Source organism: Lindgomyces ingoldianus (genome assembly GCF_010093535.1).
Source record: "Lindgomyces ingoldianus strain ATCC 200398 unplaced genomic scaffold BDR25scaffold_38, whole genome shotgun sequence".
Taxonomy (NCBI): domain Eukaryota; kingdom Fungi; phylum Ascomycota; class Dothideomycetes; order Pleosporales; family Lindgomycetaceae; genus Lindgomyces; species Lindgomyces ingoldianus.
The window spans coordinates 603,023-615,972 of NW_022985199.1; the positions used below are offsets into that span (position 1 = coordinate 603,023).

Here is a 12,950-nt window from a genome sequence, read left to right on the forward strand (position 1 = left end):
TAGCTAACACTAGTCTTAACAACAAAGTAGCTTTTACTATAAAGTAAAATAACCTCTAGCTAGCAAACAGAAAGCTAAGGCCTAAAAAAGTTAGGTATTATATAAAGCATAAGAGCTAGCTCTGTGGGAACTAGCAGCTCTTCTAGATTTAGCAGCATAGAGCAGATTTAGTGTACAACAATAAAGAGGACAGCTCTAAAGTAAAGCTATAGCTCTGTAAGAGGTGCCACGCTAGGGGCGTTTATAAAAGGGTAAAGAAAGTTAACAGTTACACTTATATTATAAGCTACCTTAAGAAAAAACATAAGATTAATGTTTTTAAAAAAGGTCTTTTACTTAATATGCTAAAAATTTTAGTAAGTCTATTTAAAGCTACTTATAAAGTTGCTAGCTTATTATATATTATCTCTTACAGTGTGTAGTAGGAGAAAGTGTTGTAGGTAGCAGTTGTTAATTAAGTTATTTTTTATAACATTTCTTTTAACACAGCATTATTAGTAGAACTTTAGAGCATTTTTACTTAAAACTAAGCTAATCTTCTTGTAGCTTTTTTAGTCTTAGATACTACATTTTCTTTCTACATAAATAAGGCCTGCCTGCGCTAGAGAGTAGAGATTTAAATAATACTAAAAATAGCTTAAAGTAAAATTATGTTAAGTGTTAATATATAAACTTCTCTAAACTACCTTTTTTTTCTAGGTGTAGTGTTGCACTTTATTAGTATGTATACTTTAGCTTATTATTTTAGTGCTTTAGCACTGTAAAAATTAACAATAACACACTTACTTATACTAATATAGATATTAACTACTAGCACTATAACATACTTATTAGCTTTTACAACCTATATAGTAACTATATAGGGGTAAACTAAGCTAGGGAGATTATTAAGGTTATTAATAACTTTAAAATTATGTTAAAATTTTATTGTTTAGTAGCTAATAACATGTTAAATAATAATAATAAAACTATCTCTACTTTTACATAATATTTTAAAAGGCCTCTTACCTCTAAGCACTGTATACACTGCGCTAGTTATACAATCTAGCTAGTAGTTAAGGCAGTTATATATAGAAAAAAGATAAACACTTTTAAAGCAGCGCTAGCCTAAGCTGCTTCTTAGGATTAATTTAAACTATACTATTAGCATAAAGTTATAAGTAAGCTTTATAACTTTATAAATACAGTGTTAGCGTTACATAAACGCTAGAAGGCTTTTATAACTTTTTAAGCTACTTTTAATAATAAGGACCTTTTCTAGAGCTTTAGGACCCTTAATCTTATATAAAATAGTAGTGTACGCTAGCACAGCGTCTATTTTATGCTCCTCTGCTGTTACAAGCTTAAGGACACTATTACTAAGTTTATTTATAAGCAGAGAGGCACTAAGAATAATAGTGCTAACTCTACTATTTTTAGTAATGCTACTCTTACTAAGATTATTACTAAAAATAAATAAAAAAAGGTTAATTACTTTTATAAGTTTCTTAAAGTTTTTTACTTTATAATAAAACACCTTAAGGGCAAGGGCTTGTACAGATCCTTATAGATAACTGTTGTTAACCTATAACACCTATATACTAAGCTTCTCTAGATAGGGGATAAACTTAAAGGTAAAAGTAATAATTACTACTTTAAATCTAGCGTAGCATTTAGCATAAAGAAGTTGCTTACATACTAGAAAAAGTTTATTATAAAGCTGCTTATATTTTATTATTATATTATAACTATTTTTAACTTTTAGCTTTATCTTTTTTAGTTTAAGGACTACTAGCGTAAGCACTTTTTATAGTATAAAAAAGCTAAGGCTTTAATAAAAGCTGTTTTTTAAGAGTACATTAATACTAAAGTAGAGGCAGAGGTAAAGAATAATAAGTAACTGCTATTTACATAACATAAGTTACTAAGTGGCAAGTATTATAATAAGGGCTTTAAGTAGACTTTTTCTGTAGACATAAGCCTTCTTACTAGTAATTATTTATATAAAAAGCAGCAGAAAATAATAGAATTGCAGTAATACTATAATAGTTACTATAAAGATGTTACTATAGCTAAGAATAATAGCCCTTTATTTACTAATTCTTTTATATAGTAAGAATAAGTTAAACAGCTTGCCTATTTTATGCTATATAAAATTGCTTTTAACTTCTTGTCTATTTTATTTACAAGCTGTAACTGTGAGAGAAGCTTTAGTAGTAGTAAAAGAACTATTACTTATAACAAAAATAAGCTTTTTAGCCTAATAATTAAGGCTCTTTAACTATAGAAAAACTAGCTATGTTAGCGCTGTGTTTATAGTAAATTATTATCCTTAGTAGACTATATATAAGCTGTTACAACATAACTTTTTATAAAATGTTAAAATGTAGAAGAAATGTAAATTATAACAGTTACGCTTTATAAGTAGACTTAAATGTTATGCTTACATTAAAACATACTCACAATCTAAGAAGTTACAACTATTAATTTGGCGAGTCGTAACGTATTACGTACGGTTGGGAACGCTGTCGAAGAGCTTGGATGGGAGTATGCTGGCATGGATTACCACCGCATGTGGCTTGGGGGAAGGGTGCCAAAGGAACAGCAAGAAGGCGGAAGAGGGACTAGAGGGATGTTCGCCATTTTTGACGCTTCCGAGGGATGATTTTCTCGACTTCTTTGAGCATCTTCAAATCCCCGCATCTCTCCACTCCTCGAGGAATTTTTGATGGTTATATCTTGGATCCAAGGTCTAACAAAGTTATCGTGACAAGCTTATTGAGCCAATTCGAAAGAGTATCATCATTTAGCTATCAAGGATACGTAGGAGCCCTAAAATACAGCAATGATATCATCCAGAAGGTACTAATACAAGCATCAATAAGCTTCCCCCAAGATCTCGCCGTTAACCGGGCGAATTGGAACCCCTGGCTTTTCCAGTATCGCGCATGCTTGAACCACGAATTTTGAAGAGGGGACATGACGCGGGAGGCTAAACGCAGGCATACCTTCGCTGATATGTAAGAACGGCAAGGTACGTAGATAGTCTTGATCTTTTCTTTTTTCTTTCTTCCTGACTTCAGTCTCTTGCTTTAAAAGTGGTGGAAATGAGAGTCCTGATGCTGCTGAGCTTTTTCGTAGCACTAGGAGCAGGAACACCAGCACTGAGATTCCGGGTTTCGGGGGGTTTGGACGCCTGGCTGGGGAAGAGACAGGCTGCTTCGGCAGCCTATGCGCCTTCTTCTATTGATATGCCAATATGTTTTAATTAACCGTGGTCTCTAAATCCTAATTTACCATTACTAGATCGACCACTTGCCACACAAATCCCAATATGAACCCCACGTGAAAGGCACCTTCAAGCAAAGATATTTCTTCGATTCAAGTTACTATAAGTTGGGTGGTCCTGTGTTTCTCTACATTGGTGGGGAGACGAGTGGTGATAGTCGGTTTTCGAATTTGCAGACCGGAAGTACATATTTTCTAAACAAGACAGTCTCCAGCAACCCAGGGGGCTAAGCAGTCGTCGTAGTCATTCAGATTTTGATGGTGGAAGATTTTAATGGTATGGACGTGATTCTTGAGAATAGGTATTATGGGAAGAGTTTTCCTTTTAATTCGAGTACGACAGATGAGTTGAGGTATTTGACTACGGAAGAAAGTGAGTGTAGCTACACACGACATGGTTGACTCCTGCTATGACCTTGCTATATCTAATCTTTCAAAGCCATTGCCGATAATTCCTACTTCGCGCAAAACCCCACCTTCCCTAGCATCAACGACACTCTAAACGCACCCACCACACCATGGATCATGTATGGCGGCAGCCTAGCCGGTGCGCAAACTGCTTTTACTATGAAAGTGTACAATTCCATCTTTGCTGGCGGCATTAGGAGCAGTGCGACTGCACAAGCTCTTCTTTCTTATCCATATTGTATGATCTTATTGTCAAGTTTGGACCTTCGGACTGCGTGTCTAGAATTATTGGTATTGTAGATAAAATAGACGATTTGATCAATAGCGGAGATGAGGACGGGACTCAAGAAGCGAAGGAAATCTTCGGATTGGAGGCGTTAGAGAGTTCAGGCGATTTTGCAATCACAATTGCGTTCCCAAGCAAGTTCATTCATATCCTGCGTTTTGAAAGACGAGAAATGAAACAACTCTAGGAAGCCGATAGTTGCTAGTTGGTGGTCCAATGTTCTACCCCACAAATACCTGGCAAGAACTTAACTGGTCTCCTCGCTATGGCTCCGAAGACTTCTTCTACTTCTATTCCAACGTCACAAATCCCTCCCTCAGAGAGTATATCCAGGGCGAATACGCAACTATCAAAGTACTCCGATGGCGATGCTTGGACCAGTCTCGGCGGCTACGCGGATTATGTGAAAAAAACACTAATCCCGGATTGTGAGTCTGGGAGGATTACGAGTACAGATGAAGGGTGCTTTGGGGCGCAGAACCAGACCTATTGGGGGGACGCGAGTAATGGAGGGGGCCGGTCGTATCTGTATTCCAGTAAGTTGGGTGGGGCTTCTAGATATGAGGAGAGAAGATAGGTAGGAGCGATGCTGACAAGAGTAGCCTGCTCGGAACAAGAAGCCTATCAAGTCGCTCCCACTCACGGTCCGTCCCTAATATTTCGAATCCTAGTTCTGGGATTAAGAATGTTAGTGCTGAGCCGAATTATATAAGGGAAGCACATCGATGGGAGATTAACGCTGTGTAGAGGTTTATGGAGATGTGGAAGGATAGGTGAGCGGGAACTGTGACGAGTGAACGTGTTAGCTGCCGATAGATATTTGGATAATGTAGAAAGATTGGACGTACGTTGAAGGGAGAATGAGCGAGAAGTTGGTGTCCTCCTTCCTTGCACAATAGTCAATATCTTGCTAGAGGTAAGCACGTTCATAGAATGTATATATTGGTTTTTACACTTCTCATAGCCTGGATGAGGCCCATTGCAATGTATTCTTCCACTATTGTCGATCTGATTTCATTCATATACCGCAACAAATAGCTTTAATTTTTTATCTACTCTTAGCCTGTCGTTTCCTTCAGAAATTTTGCCAATAAAAAAAATCTCGAAACCGTTCGCGCCCCACAAAAAAACCTTTAACATCCATCCCTGGGTGGCCAGACACCCTCTGTGCCGAGAAATATAAGGGTATTTCGACTTTGAGTAGTTCGATTTCTGTGCACACATTAATATTTGCCACAGATCTTTATAAGTTGTGGGCTATAGCTATTTTATAAACACCTAACCCCTCCTATCTAAAAATTACTTTACATAGTTGCTTTTATGCTTAAGTTACAAAGAGCCTTCCTTTGCACATAACGGCGTTCCTTTTTGACAACACTACTATTATCTTTTATTATTCTTAATACTAATAAAAGGGTCTTATCAGAATTTACCTGAGAACTTTGCTGCAACTCTTAGGAGTTAGTACTCGCATCTGCTGCCGCACGCAAATTCGCGCAGGCTCACTACCCTAATTGGTACCTCTAATAAAAGCGATAACTAATCCCAGAGAGCGGAAAGCAGTCATATAACCATTACAATATAATTACTTACAGTAGCTGCCGCGCCTGTAGCTGTATGAACTCTTGGCAAGCGGCCTGACCCTTAGTCCTGCAACCTTGTGATAAAACTCAACATTGTATGCCTCAAGTTAACGAACTCGCCTCTTACAGAATTCGCCACCCCACAAGGTCATGGTCTAAGAGGGTCGGTTGTCCTCCCTGTTGGCAGTTGCAATATCGTGTTCTACTGGAGTACTTGTCATGCTGCTACTTGACACCGACCATGGGGGCATTTAAGAGGCAGAAGGTGATCGAGATATATTGTTACCGATGTTGATGAGATGCTAATATAATGTTGTTAGGCCAATTCATCGTAGTGGTCTTGACAGACATCTGTGTCAACTGATACAACTCAAAATTGATCTCGAGCCCCCCAGAATTACCTGTTCTCAGCTCTCCGAATTGCAAGAAGAATTGGCCGTATATGTGTCAATTCCCCAAGGTCGAGCAGTTTACGTCATTCAGGATACAACTAATAAGCACCGCTGGGGAAAATGCCGCGACCCACATCTGGAGGCTGAAAATGTTTGTTCTGATATCCCTCGTTTCGGCATACCAAGTGGATGCGGCGGCGAGGGGAAGCTTCAGCTTGATGCAAGAATGGTGCGGTGCGGTTGTCAGATCTAAATCTGCTCTCAGCCTTGGCTCACCTATCAGGGATCATATCGAGCGCCACCAACGAAAACCTCAACTTTCCACTTTTTAAAGGCATTCTCTATCAATGGCACCGATGCCTTATTGAATCAGGGCTCTACTTTTCATTCGGACGGATAGAAGTAGAAATGGCGCCTGCCAGTGCAGTTCAGAACTCATGCCACTCCCCATTTCAACAACTCGTATGTGACTTCACAGCCTTGCCATCTGCAAAGCTTTTCAGATTTCTGCAGCCTGCAACTAGTAAGCGACAGACAGCACATCCTCCTCTCAGCCCTCGCTCCCTCTACGCTTCGATGCTTGCGGCTGAGATCCCCTGTCACCGCAGGTGCCCTGAGTTGGTCGCCGTTCAGAAGCCTCGTGCTAAGATGTGAGATTTGCGAATCCCGCCATTTGCAACTGGTTGAAGGCTAGTTTTGGTGTATTTTGTGCTGTCACTGCACTTTCGCGACAGCTTTTGCGCGGTGAAAGGAGCATCAGCTGGCGCCCAATACTACGATAGAAGAGCTTTCCAAGGCATGCCAGTATGGATTAACTACTTCTGGCATACCTAGAATTGACCGTCATTGCGCTTCTATTGAATATATAAGGGAGGCTAGTACTCTCAATATCAGGCTATCAACTCAACATCTTCATCTTTTCCTTCAAGAAATTAGATCCAACAGACCGTACTCTTTCCTTAGCCCCCCACATTCAAAATGGCTGCAGTAGACACTCTTGCCAGCTTTCACTCTTGTGCTCAACTCGGAGCCACCCTACCATCGGTAGATAACCCAAGTGGTGAGGATCGTCTTGCGCTTGACAACAGAAGTTTGTGGCCTAATGGCACCGAGCTCATTGTCAACATGTGGGGGTATGTCCCTCCCTTATATCTCTTCTTTCTCCAGCTAACAACTTCATCAGCCAAAGCGACTTCGTTCGCAGCAAGGTCATTCAATACGCAAACGAGTGGTCACTCTACGCCAACCTGACCTTCAAATTCATGGACCGAGACGCTCCCGGAGACTCTGATATCCGCATTTCGTTCACCTCCGGCGCTGGTTCCTGGTCCTACATCGGCACGGGTGCGAAGACAATCTCACAGAGCGAACCGACCATGAACTTTGGCTGGTTCAACGACGAGACCTCAGATGAGGAGTTCAGCCGAACCGTGATCCACGAATTCGGCCACGCTATTGGATGTATCCACGAGCAGGCATCACCAGTGGTCGATATCCCATGGAACAAGCCCGCGGTCTACGAGTACTACCTGCGAACCAATGGCTGGGACCAGGCCAAGGTTGATGGCAATGTCTTCGCGAAGGCCGCTCAGGCGAATACTCTGAACTCGAACTGGGATAAGACTTCCATTATGTAAGCCTTGCTCCTCCCTCCCCAACTCTGCTTAATTCAAATATCCCACCCGGAACAGACAATAACAGAACAAAAAGGCAATACCCATACCCACCTGAGCTTACACTTGACGGCTCTTCCGCAGGGTGGAACCGCGTTCTGTCGAACCTCGACAAGACATTCGTGATGCGTTGTTACCCCAAGGAAGGCATCGTGCGCAACACGCAAGATGGCGTCTACCTTGTGAATCGCGTGCGAGGAAACCAGCGCGCTAGCGGACTCGCGTACTATGCGAACTTCGGAAATAACGATGGACATGAGCCGGATGATTACGTGGAAGTGTCAAATGACGACTATACGTGGTGGGAGAATGGCGGGGAAGGTACTCACTTTTTCACTCTTCTCTTCCCTTCTTCTCTTCCCTTCCCTCATTTATCCTCCCCCCTTCTTTCCTCTTTATCATGCTAGGTAATGAATAGTGACGAGTTCGGAGATGGCTGACATTCATTGACAGCGACGTTCGGAAGCGGTGCGCACGTCCGCGCTATCGTGAAATGGAACCTGGCCGAGGACGCCGGGAGATCGCCGCTGTACCAGCGCGTCGGGTTCGCGGAGAAGAGTGGAGAGAGGTGGAATGTGTATAGAGATGATGGTAGAGTTCTGTACGAGCGTGATGGGTGGCGGGTTCAGGCTATGTTCTGGGCTTTCTAGATTTTAGGTCCTAGGGAGGTGGTAGAGAGTGAGGTTGTAGATGATCTAGCATGGACAGCGGGGTCTTGAGAATGAGAGGGTAGAAAATGGTGCTATATTGCATTTGGTGTGGTTTCTTGGTTGCTGCTGCTCTTACGAAATCCAATGCCCGGTGGTTCAATCGAATCCCAGTGTTGAATCTCAGGACAGACATCTTGCGACGCTGCTTCCCTTGCGAATAAATAATTCTTATACCGGTGTAACGTTTTCCCTCTGCTCGTTTCTCCACCCTACTGTTGTTCCCAAGTAGCATACCTAAACTCTACATTTTGACAGTGTTAGAGACGATTCCCCGTATGGATTTCTTCAATCGATGTATCGGACCATTCCTTACTCTTCCCATCACTGCTCTTATTTGCTTCCCATACTCATTCTACTCTCCAGGTGCTCACCGAAGCGTGCCCAACCGTGATATTCTTGAAGCAAGACTGATCGGTATTCTGGAGGATGACCACATTCCTGATTCTGGCTGATATCATGGAATTCATCCTCTGCTTGCTCTTGAATAATCTGCTCTTAATCTTTCCACTGAACGATGGTTGCTAGAGGAGAATGGGGCTTCTTGAATCAAACCCAGCTGAGCCAACCACTCGAGGGTGGTAAGGAATTTAGGCAATGGAGCGCGCTAAGTTTACCCTTGCGATGGCTAGACTCTGGGAGTGACCTGCCCGTGATATGACGAGATTGCTGAGCACGTGTCTGGCACTGAACACAACAGCGCCAACAGCCGCAACCGTACGCGCGTGCTTCAAGATGGTCGCGTGGTTGCCATCTTGCGGGAGTTGGGAGGGGGGATGAGAGTGTGTAGGGAGCTTGAAGAATTGAATTGGGTGGGAGTGGGTTGACGGAGGTGTCGGATGGGGGAGGTTGGGGGAAGAGGTAGTCGGACGAAGAAGGCAGGCGTTAAGACCTACAGCTTCAAACGCTTAGGCTAAGTCGCCGCACTATGAGCGAGTAAGATTTTTAGATGAATTCGTTGTCACTGCCACTTCCAGTGATCTATAAGGACGGCACTGAATCTTGGGGGAGGGTGATTATACGGTAATATACTGACCAGTTGTGGGAGCGTTGTGTACATCACGCTGAAATATACGAGGTTGATGTGGCAGCATTGTGAGTACCACATTAAATCAAATTGCGAGGGTGCTTTATAAGCTTTTCTATTCGCTAGGCATTTTATCAAGAACAAGCAAGAAGACGCTGATATTTTCAGATATGACACTACTGCTATAGCGGTTTCACGCTGCATTCTCTCAACGCAAAGAAGGTGTCAACCCAACCCTCGAAACGTTGAATGAGATAGCGAGTACGTATAAAAATAGGAACGGGAAAAGGAAGGAACAGCTTAAAACTCATGAGTTCCATCTCCACCCTCACTGATCACTCAATAAGTCCTAAACGAAATACCAACCTAGGGAAGCCACAAAATTGAAATCATCTTTCATCGCATAATGAAGTTTCCCGGCGGTTGAAAGACGTCATAGCTGCTCTTTGCCCCCCTTTCCCTTTCTTGATACTCGAAGGGAAGGGGGGTGGGGGGATCGTAGAGGAGATTTGTGTGCAAACATTGCTGAACCAGTTAGCAAAACACAGCAAAAAGCTATGGTCATCCAAGGTGTTAGGTGTAATCGGGGGTCATTCAGGCTTCGTTATCTCCCAGCGATGAATGCCCAATTCTTCCATTTATCTCTACAGCTATCAACTTCTTTCCGCCTTTCAGCGTATTGGATTTTCGTGTACCCTCATGACTTGAATCATCGTCGCAACCCACCTTATGGTTCCCCCTTTGTGTAGAGCGAGCCAATGCTCAAATAGATGGTGCAATTTTCTAAGCCATGATATTCTCTGCTGTTAACGGGAGCCGTGGCCCTGGGGCTGGTCCACGCATGTGCTATCACCATGCCTGAGAGAGAGGCCTGGAGGTACGAACCGCAGTAGATCAGCGATTTAGATTTCAGTTATGCGGTTAAATCCAAGCTCATTTTCGTCCCAGAATTCCCGCATCGCACGAGGGACATTTTGAAATCTGGAACAGGTAGTGAGGTAACTCTTGTCTGGAGCCTCTATCCTGATCCGCACGGTACGCTTGGACGGCCAACGTTCACTGATCCCAACAATATCCACCCCATTGATTGGTAGGCCTTCTTCGGGGCCGAAGCCTTGTACTGGGTAGGCAGCCCAGGTGCAACGTAGATCGCACCAGTGGAAAATATGTGGTTTCAATAGAATGAAAGAGGCATTCATAGTATCAGCCTCAATTCTTTGTCCATCCTACATTCCTGTAGTATGCCTGCTTCGTCGGAATATCGATGTGTTTGTCATTATAAGAATGAGTCGTTCTTTCCAATGGATGCGGCCTGACGGACAGCCCTTGTAGTCGCTCATGAGGTTGTTTAAGCTCTGGGTAACGGTTTCGTTCTTCCGCCAGGTGCAACTCCGCTTCTTCATCCGTAATCCTTCTGGCCCCTTGAGTGACACTCCATTTCTCTTCTACCCAGTCATACTGGAATTCCATCCAACCTCTGCAATAGGAGTGAAAAGTCCAATAGCGCGATAGTTTGGGATTGCTCAGTGGCGGTTGTCTAGGAAATTGTACTGGGGTAAGGTATGGCCCTTCTCTTGTAAGTATGACTTGGGCAATTCCTCGAGTGGCTTTGCGAATGATTGTGTAGGAATTACAGTGCAGGCATTGCACATGGAAAGGGACAAAGAATCCCAGCCACTCTGCATTATCGGTTGGTGTTGGCCACATAAATTTAAAGCGGTCGGTTGGAGAAAGTGCCCTATTTCCGGCGACTCGAGGTGGATGCAGCCAAGCATCGAGGGTTTCGGCCCAAGGAAGAACAAACCGTATAGGGCTGTGTACTCGAACCTCACCTAGCATGTCGAAGTAGTCTTGGAGCTTAGAAGTGGGTACACTGGACTGGATCATGCATAAGAAGGACGGACTAATCGTGAGGGAGTGTAGAAATGGTAGTTTTTTGAGAAAATCACAGGCTCTTCGCCAATTCCCGGCTCGGTCATTCCGAGGTTCAAAATATACGTTCCGTATTGGGCCAACCTGAGTGAAGTTGCAAGTAAAATGGAAGGATGTTGTTAGATTCTTCCGATGGGGCAGAAGAGTGGCGAAAAATGCGATTACTACATCGACCTCGTCAAAAGAGAAAGTGTTCAGAGAGTACAGAAAGTTGATGGCCTCGGAATAGCTGATTAGTTAGTATGGATATAATTTTGCTTGGGACTCTGCACTTACATTTGACGACACGTCATTATCAGTGCCAACGGTCGCATGTCTCGAGGCCACCTAGTAGGCACATAGAATCCATGGTGATCCCTTGACAGGAGACATATATCCCGGCGATCGGGATTTGTTGGGTCCTTGGCTGGGCAGTAGACATTGCTCAATCTTCCCTTCTTCCTTGTAATATGGATGAAGTGGCCACCAACTGCGTATTTCCAGATCAGTTCTCGAATTTCGAAAGGCAGCTTGTAGAATTCACAAGTTCCAAGCTGATCAATGGTTGATTGAGGCAACGCCTTCTCCGTGCGAAGTAGAGCATCGGGCTTTTTGTTCCACTTTTTTTCTTGCTGTCCTTCCATGGGAGTAGAGCTACAACCCGATGTACTCGATTTAGTCTCCGGCTCGCCCGACACTAACGTCAAGGCCCTACGCCTGTTCAATTTTAATGGCTTCACGCCGTCGCGCAGTTTCCTTCTGTAGCCCCTTTCTAGAACCTCTTTCGGCTTCAAGAGATCCCTTGGTGGTTGTACAAATTTCTCATCGTATTTCTTCAGCACCCATTTCCAAAGGCCTTTAATCGAACCCCATAGGATGACGCAGATCGGATACCAGAGTGGGGAAGTTGTCCAGAAAAGGAAGTGCCGGAAAGTTCTATGCCTCTGGAGGAAGACCTTAACCCTATATTTCAGTTCCATGTCATTACAGGCCGTAAGAGTCCCTCCGGCAAAGGATGAGCTCTTGGGTACTGAGTATATCTAGGATTCCGAGATCAAAGCAAGTGTGACGAGCTAATCTCCTCACATCAGATGCGCAAAAAAGGTGATTGGATGGATGGAGAATTGGGGAGTTATACTTGCAGGACTAATGCGTTGTTGCGTAAAACAAAAAACGCCTACTTTGCCTCTTTTTCTCGAATCCACATTTAGCGCTTTCATCCGTTTTCTATGGTACTTGTCCAGGTAGGGTCAGCGTATCTCGATTGACTTCGCTCAAAGTCGTGAGTTTTCTCCCTGCCGTCAGCATGTTCGTGTTTGGCCCCGCGTTTCTAGCCCCCACAAGGCACTTTATACGGCGGACTTGGCTTAGGATCAAGCGTCGGGAAATGAAAAATCCGGCTGGGCATGGATCACGATATGGCCGTTTAGCAACAAGCAACACTCTCAAATCCTATGTCCCCCATCAATCCTCCCTATAGTGCAAAATCGAGAGAGGCACAGCTTCGGGTGCATCGTCTACTGCCAGTGCACCTTGACATCGGTGGCGCAAGGCGCCAATTCTCCCAATGTTGCCACCATCGACTTTATGATCACCTCTTCAACGGCGCGTCTTTTAAAGCCTTTCCCTGAAAGCGATGACAGTCCCCTCAGGGTCAGAGCAGGGTGGAACTTCGGCGGTGATACTATGGCGTTTC

At 43.6% G+C, this 12,950-nt stretch overlaps 3 protein-coding genes across 3 annotated transcripts; 2 read left to right on the plus strand and 1 right to left on the minus strand.

The window, feature by feature from the left end:
• Positions 1-2,640: 2,640 nt before the first annotated feature.
• BDR25DRAFT_328648 (uncharacterized protein) lies at positions 2,641-4,708 on the plus strand (the record flags this gene model as incomplete). Its single annotated transcript, XM_033692402.1, has 8 exons — positions 2,641-2,841; positions 3,286-3,451; positions 3,512-3,640; positions 3,707-3,913; positions 3,976-4,095; positions 4,167-4,261; positions 4,317-4,497; positions 4,539-4,708. 8 exons carry the CDS (start codon positions 2,641-2,643, stop codon positions 4,706-4,708), a joined length of 1,269 nt encoding a protein of 422 aa, XP_033542454.1.
• A 2,141-nt stretch (positions 4,709-6,849) lies between these two features.
• BDR25DRAFT_306696 (zincin) lies at positions 6,850-8,483 on the plus strand. The gene is made up of 4 exons (XM_033690687.1): positions 6,850-7,069; positions 7,120-7,569; positions 7,647-7,930; positions 8,063-8,483. Exons 1-4 carry the CDS (start codon positions 6,915-6,917, stop codon positions 8,257-8,259), a joined length of 1,086 nt encoding a protein of 361 aa, XP_033542455.1. The 5' UTR covers positions 6,850-6,914; the 3' UTR covers positions 8,260-8,483.
• A 1,839-nt stretch (positions 8,484-10,322) lies between these two features.
• Positions 10,323-12,503, minus strand: BDR25DRAFT_85496 (uncharacterized protein). Its single transcript, XM_033699153.1, has 3 exons — positions 12,393-12,503; positions 11,552-12,327; positions 10,323-11,504 (listed from the first exon to the last, which is right to left on the minus strand). Exons 2-3 carry the CDS (start codon positions 12,232-12,234, stop codon positions 10,553-10,555), a joined length of 1,635 nt encoding a protein of 544 aa, XP_033542456.1. The 5' UTR covers positions 12,235-12,327; positions 12,393-12,503; the 3' UTR covers positions 10,323-10,552.
• Between the last annotated feature and the right edge of the window lie 447 nt (positions 12,504-12,950).

Bases quoted from the DNA above. Each gene is read 5' to 3' on its own strand.
- BDR25DRAFT_85496 (XM_033699153.1), bottom strand. From the start codon at position 12,234: ATGGAACTGAAATATAGGGTTAAGGTCTTCCTCCAGAGGCATAGAACT. The intron at 11,505-11,551 runs GTAAGTGCAGAG...CTAACTAATCAG, and splicing joins ATAATGACGTGTCGTCAAAT to CTATTCCGAGGCCATCAACT.
- BDR25DRAFT_306696 (XM_033690687.1), top strand. From the start codon at position 6,915: ATGGCTGCAGTAGACACTCTTGCCAGCTTTCACTCTTGTGCTCAACTC. The intron at 7,070-7,119 runs GTATGTCCCTCC...CAACTTCATCAG, and splicing joins CTCATTGTCAACATGTGGGG to CCAAAGCGACTTCGTTCGCA. The intron at 7,931-8,062 runs GTACTCACTTTT...ATTCATTGACAG, and splicing joins GTGGGAGAATGGCGGGGAAG to CGACGTTCGGAAGCGGTGCG.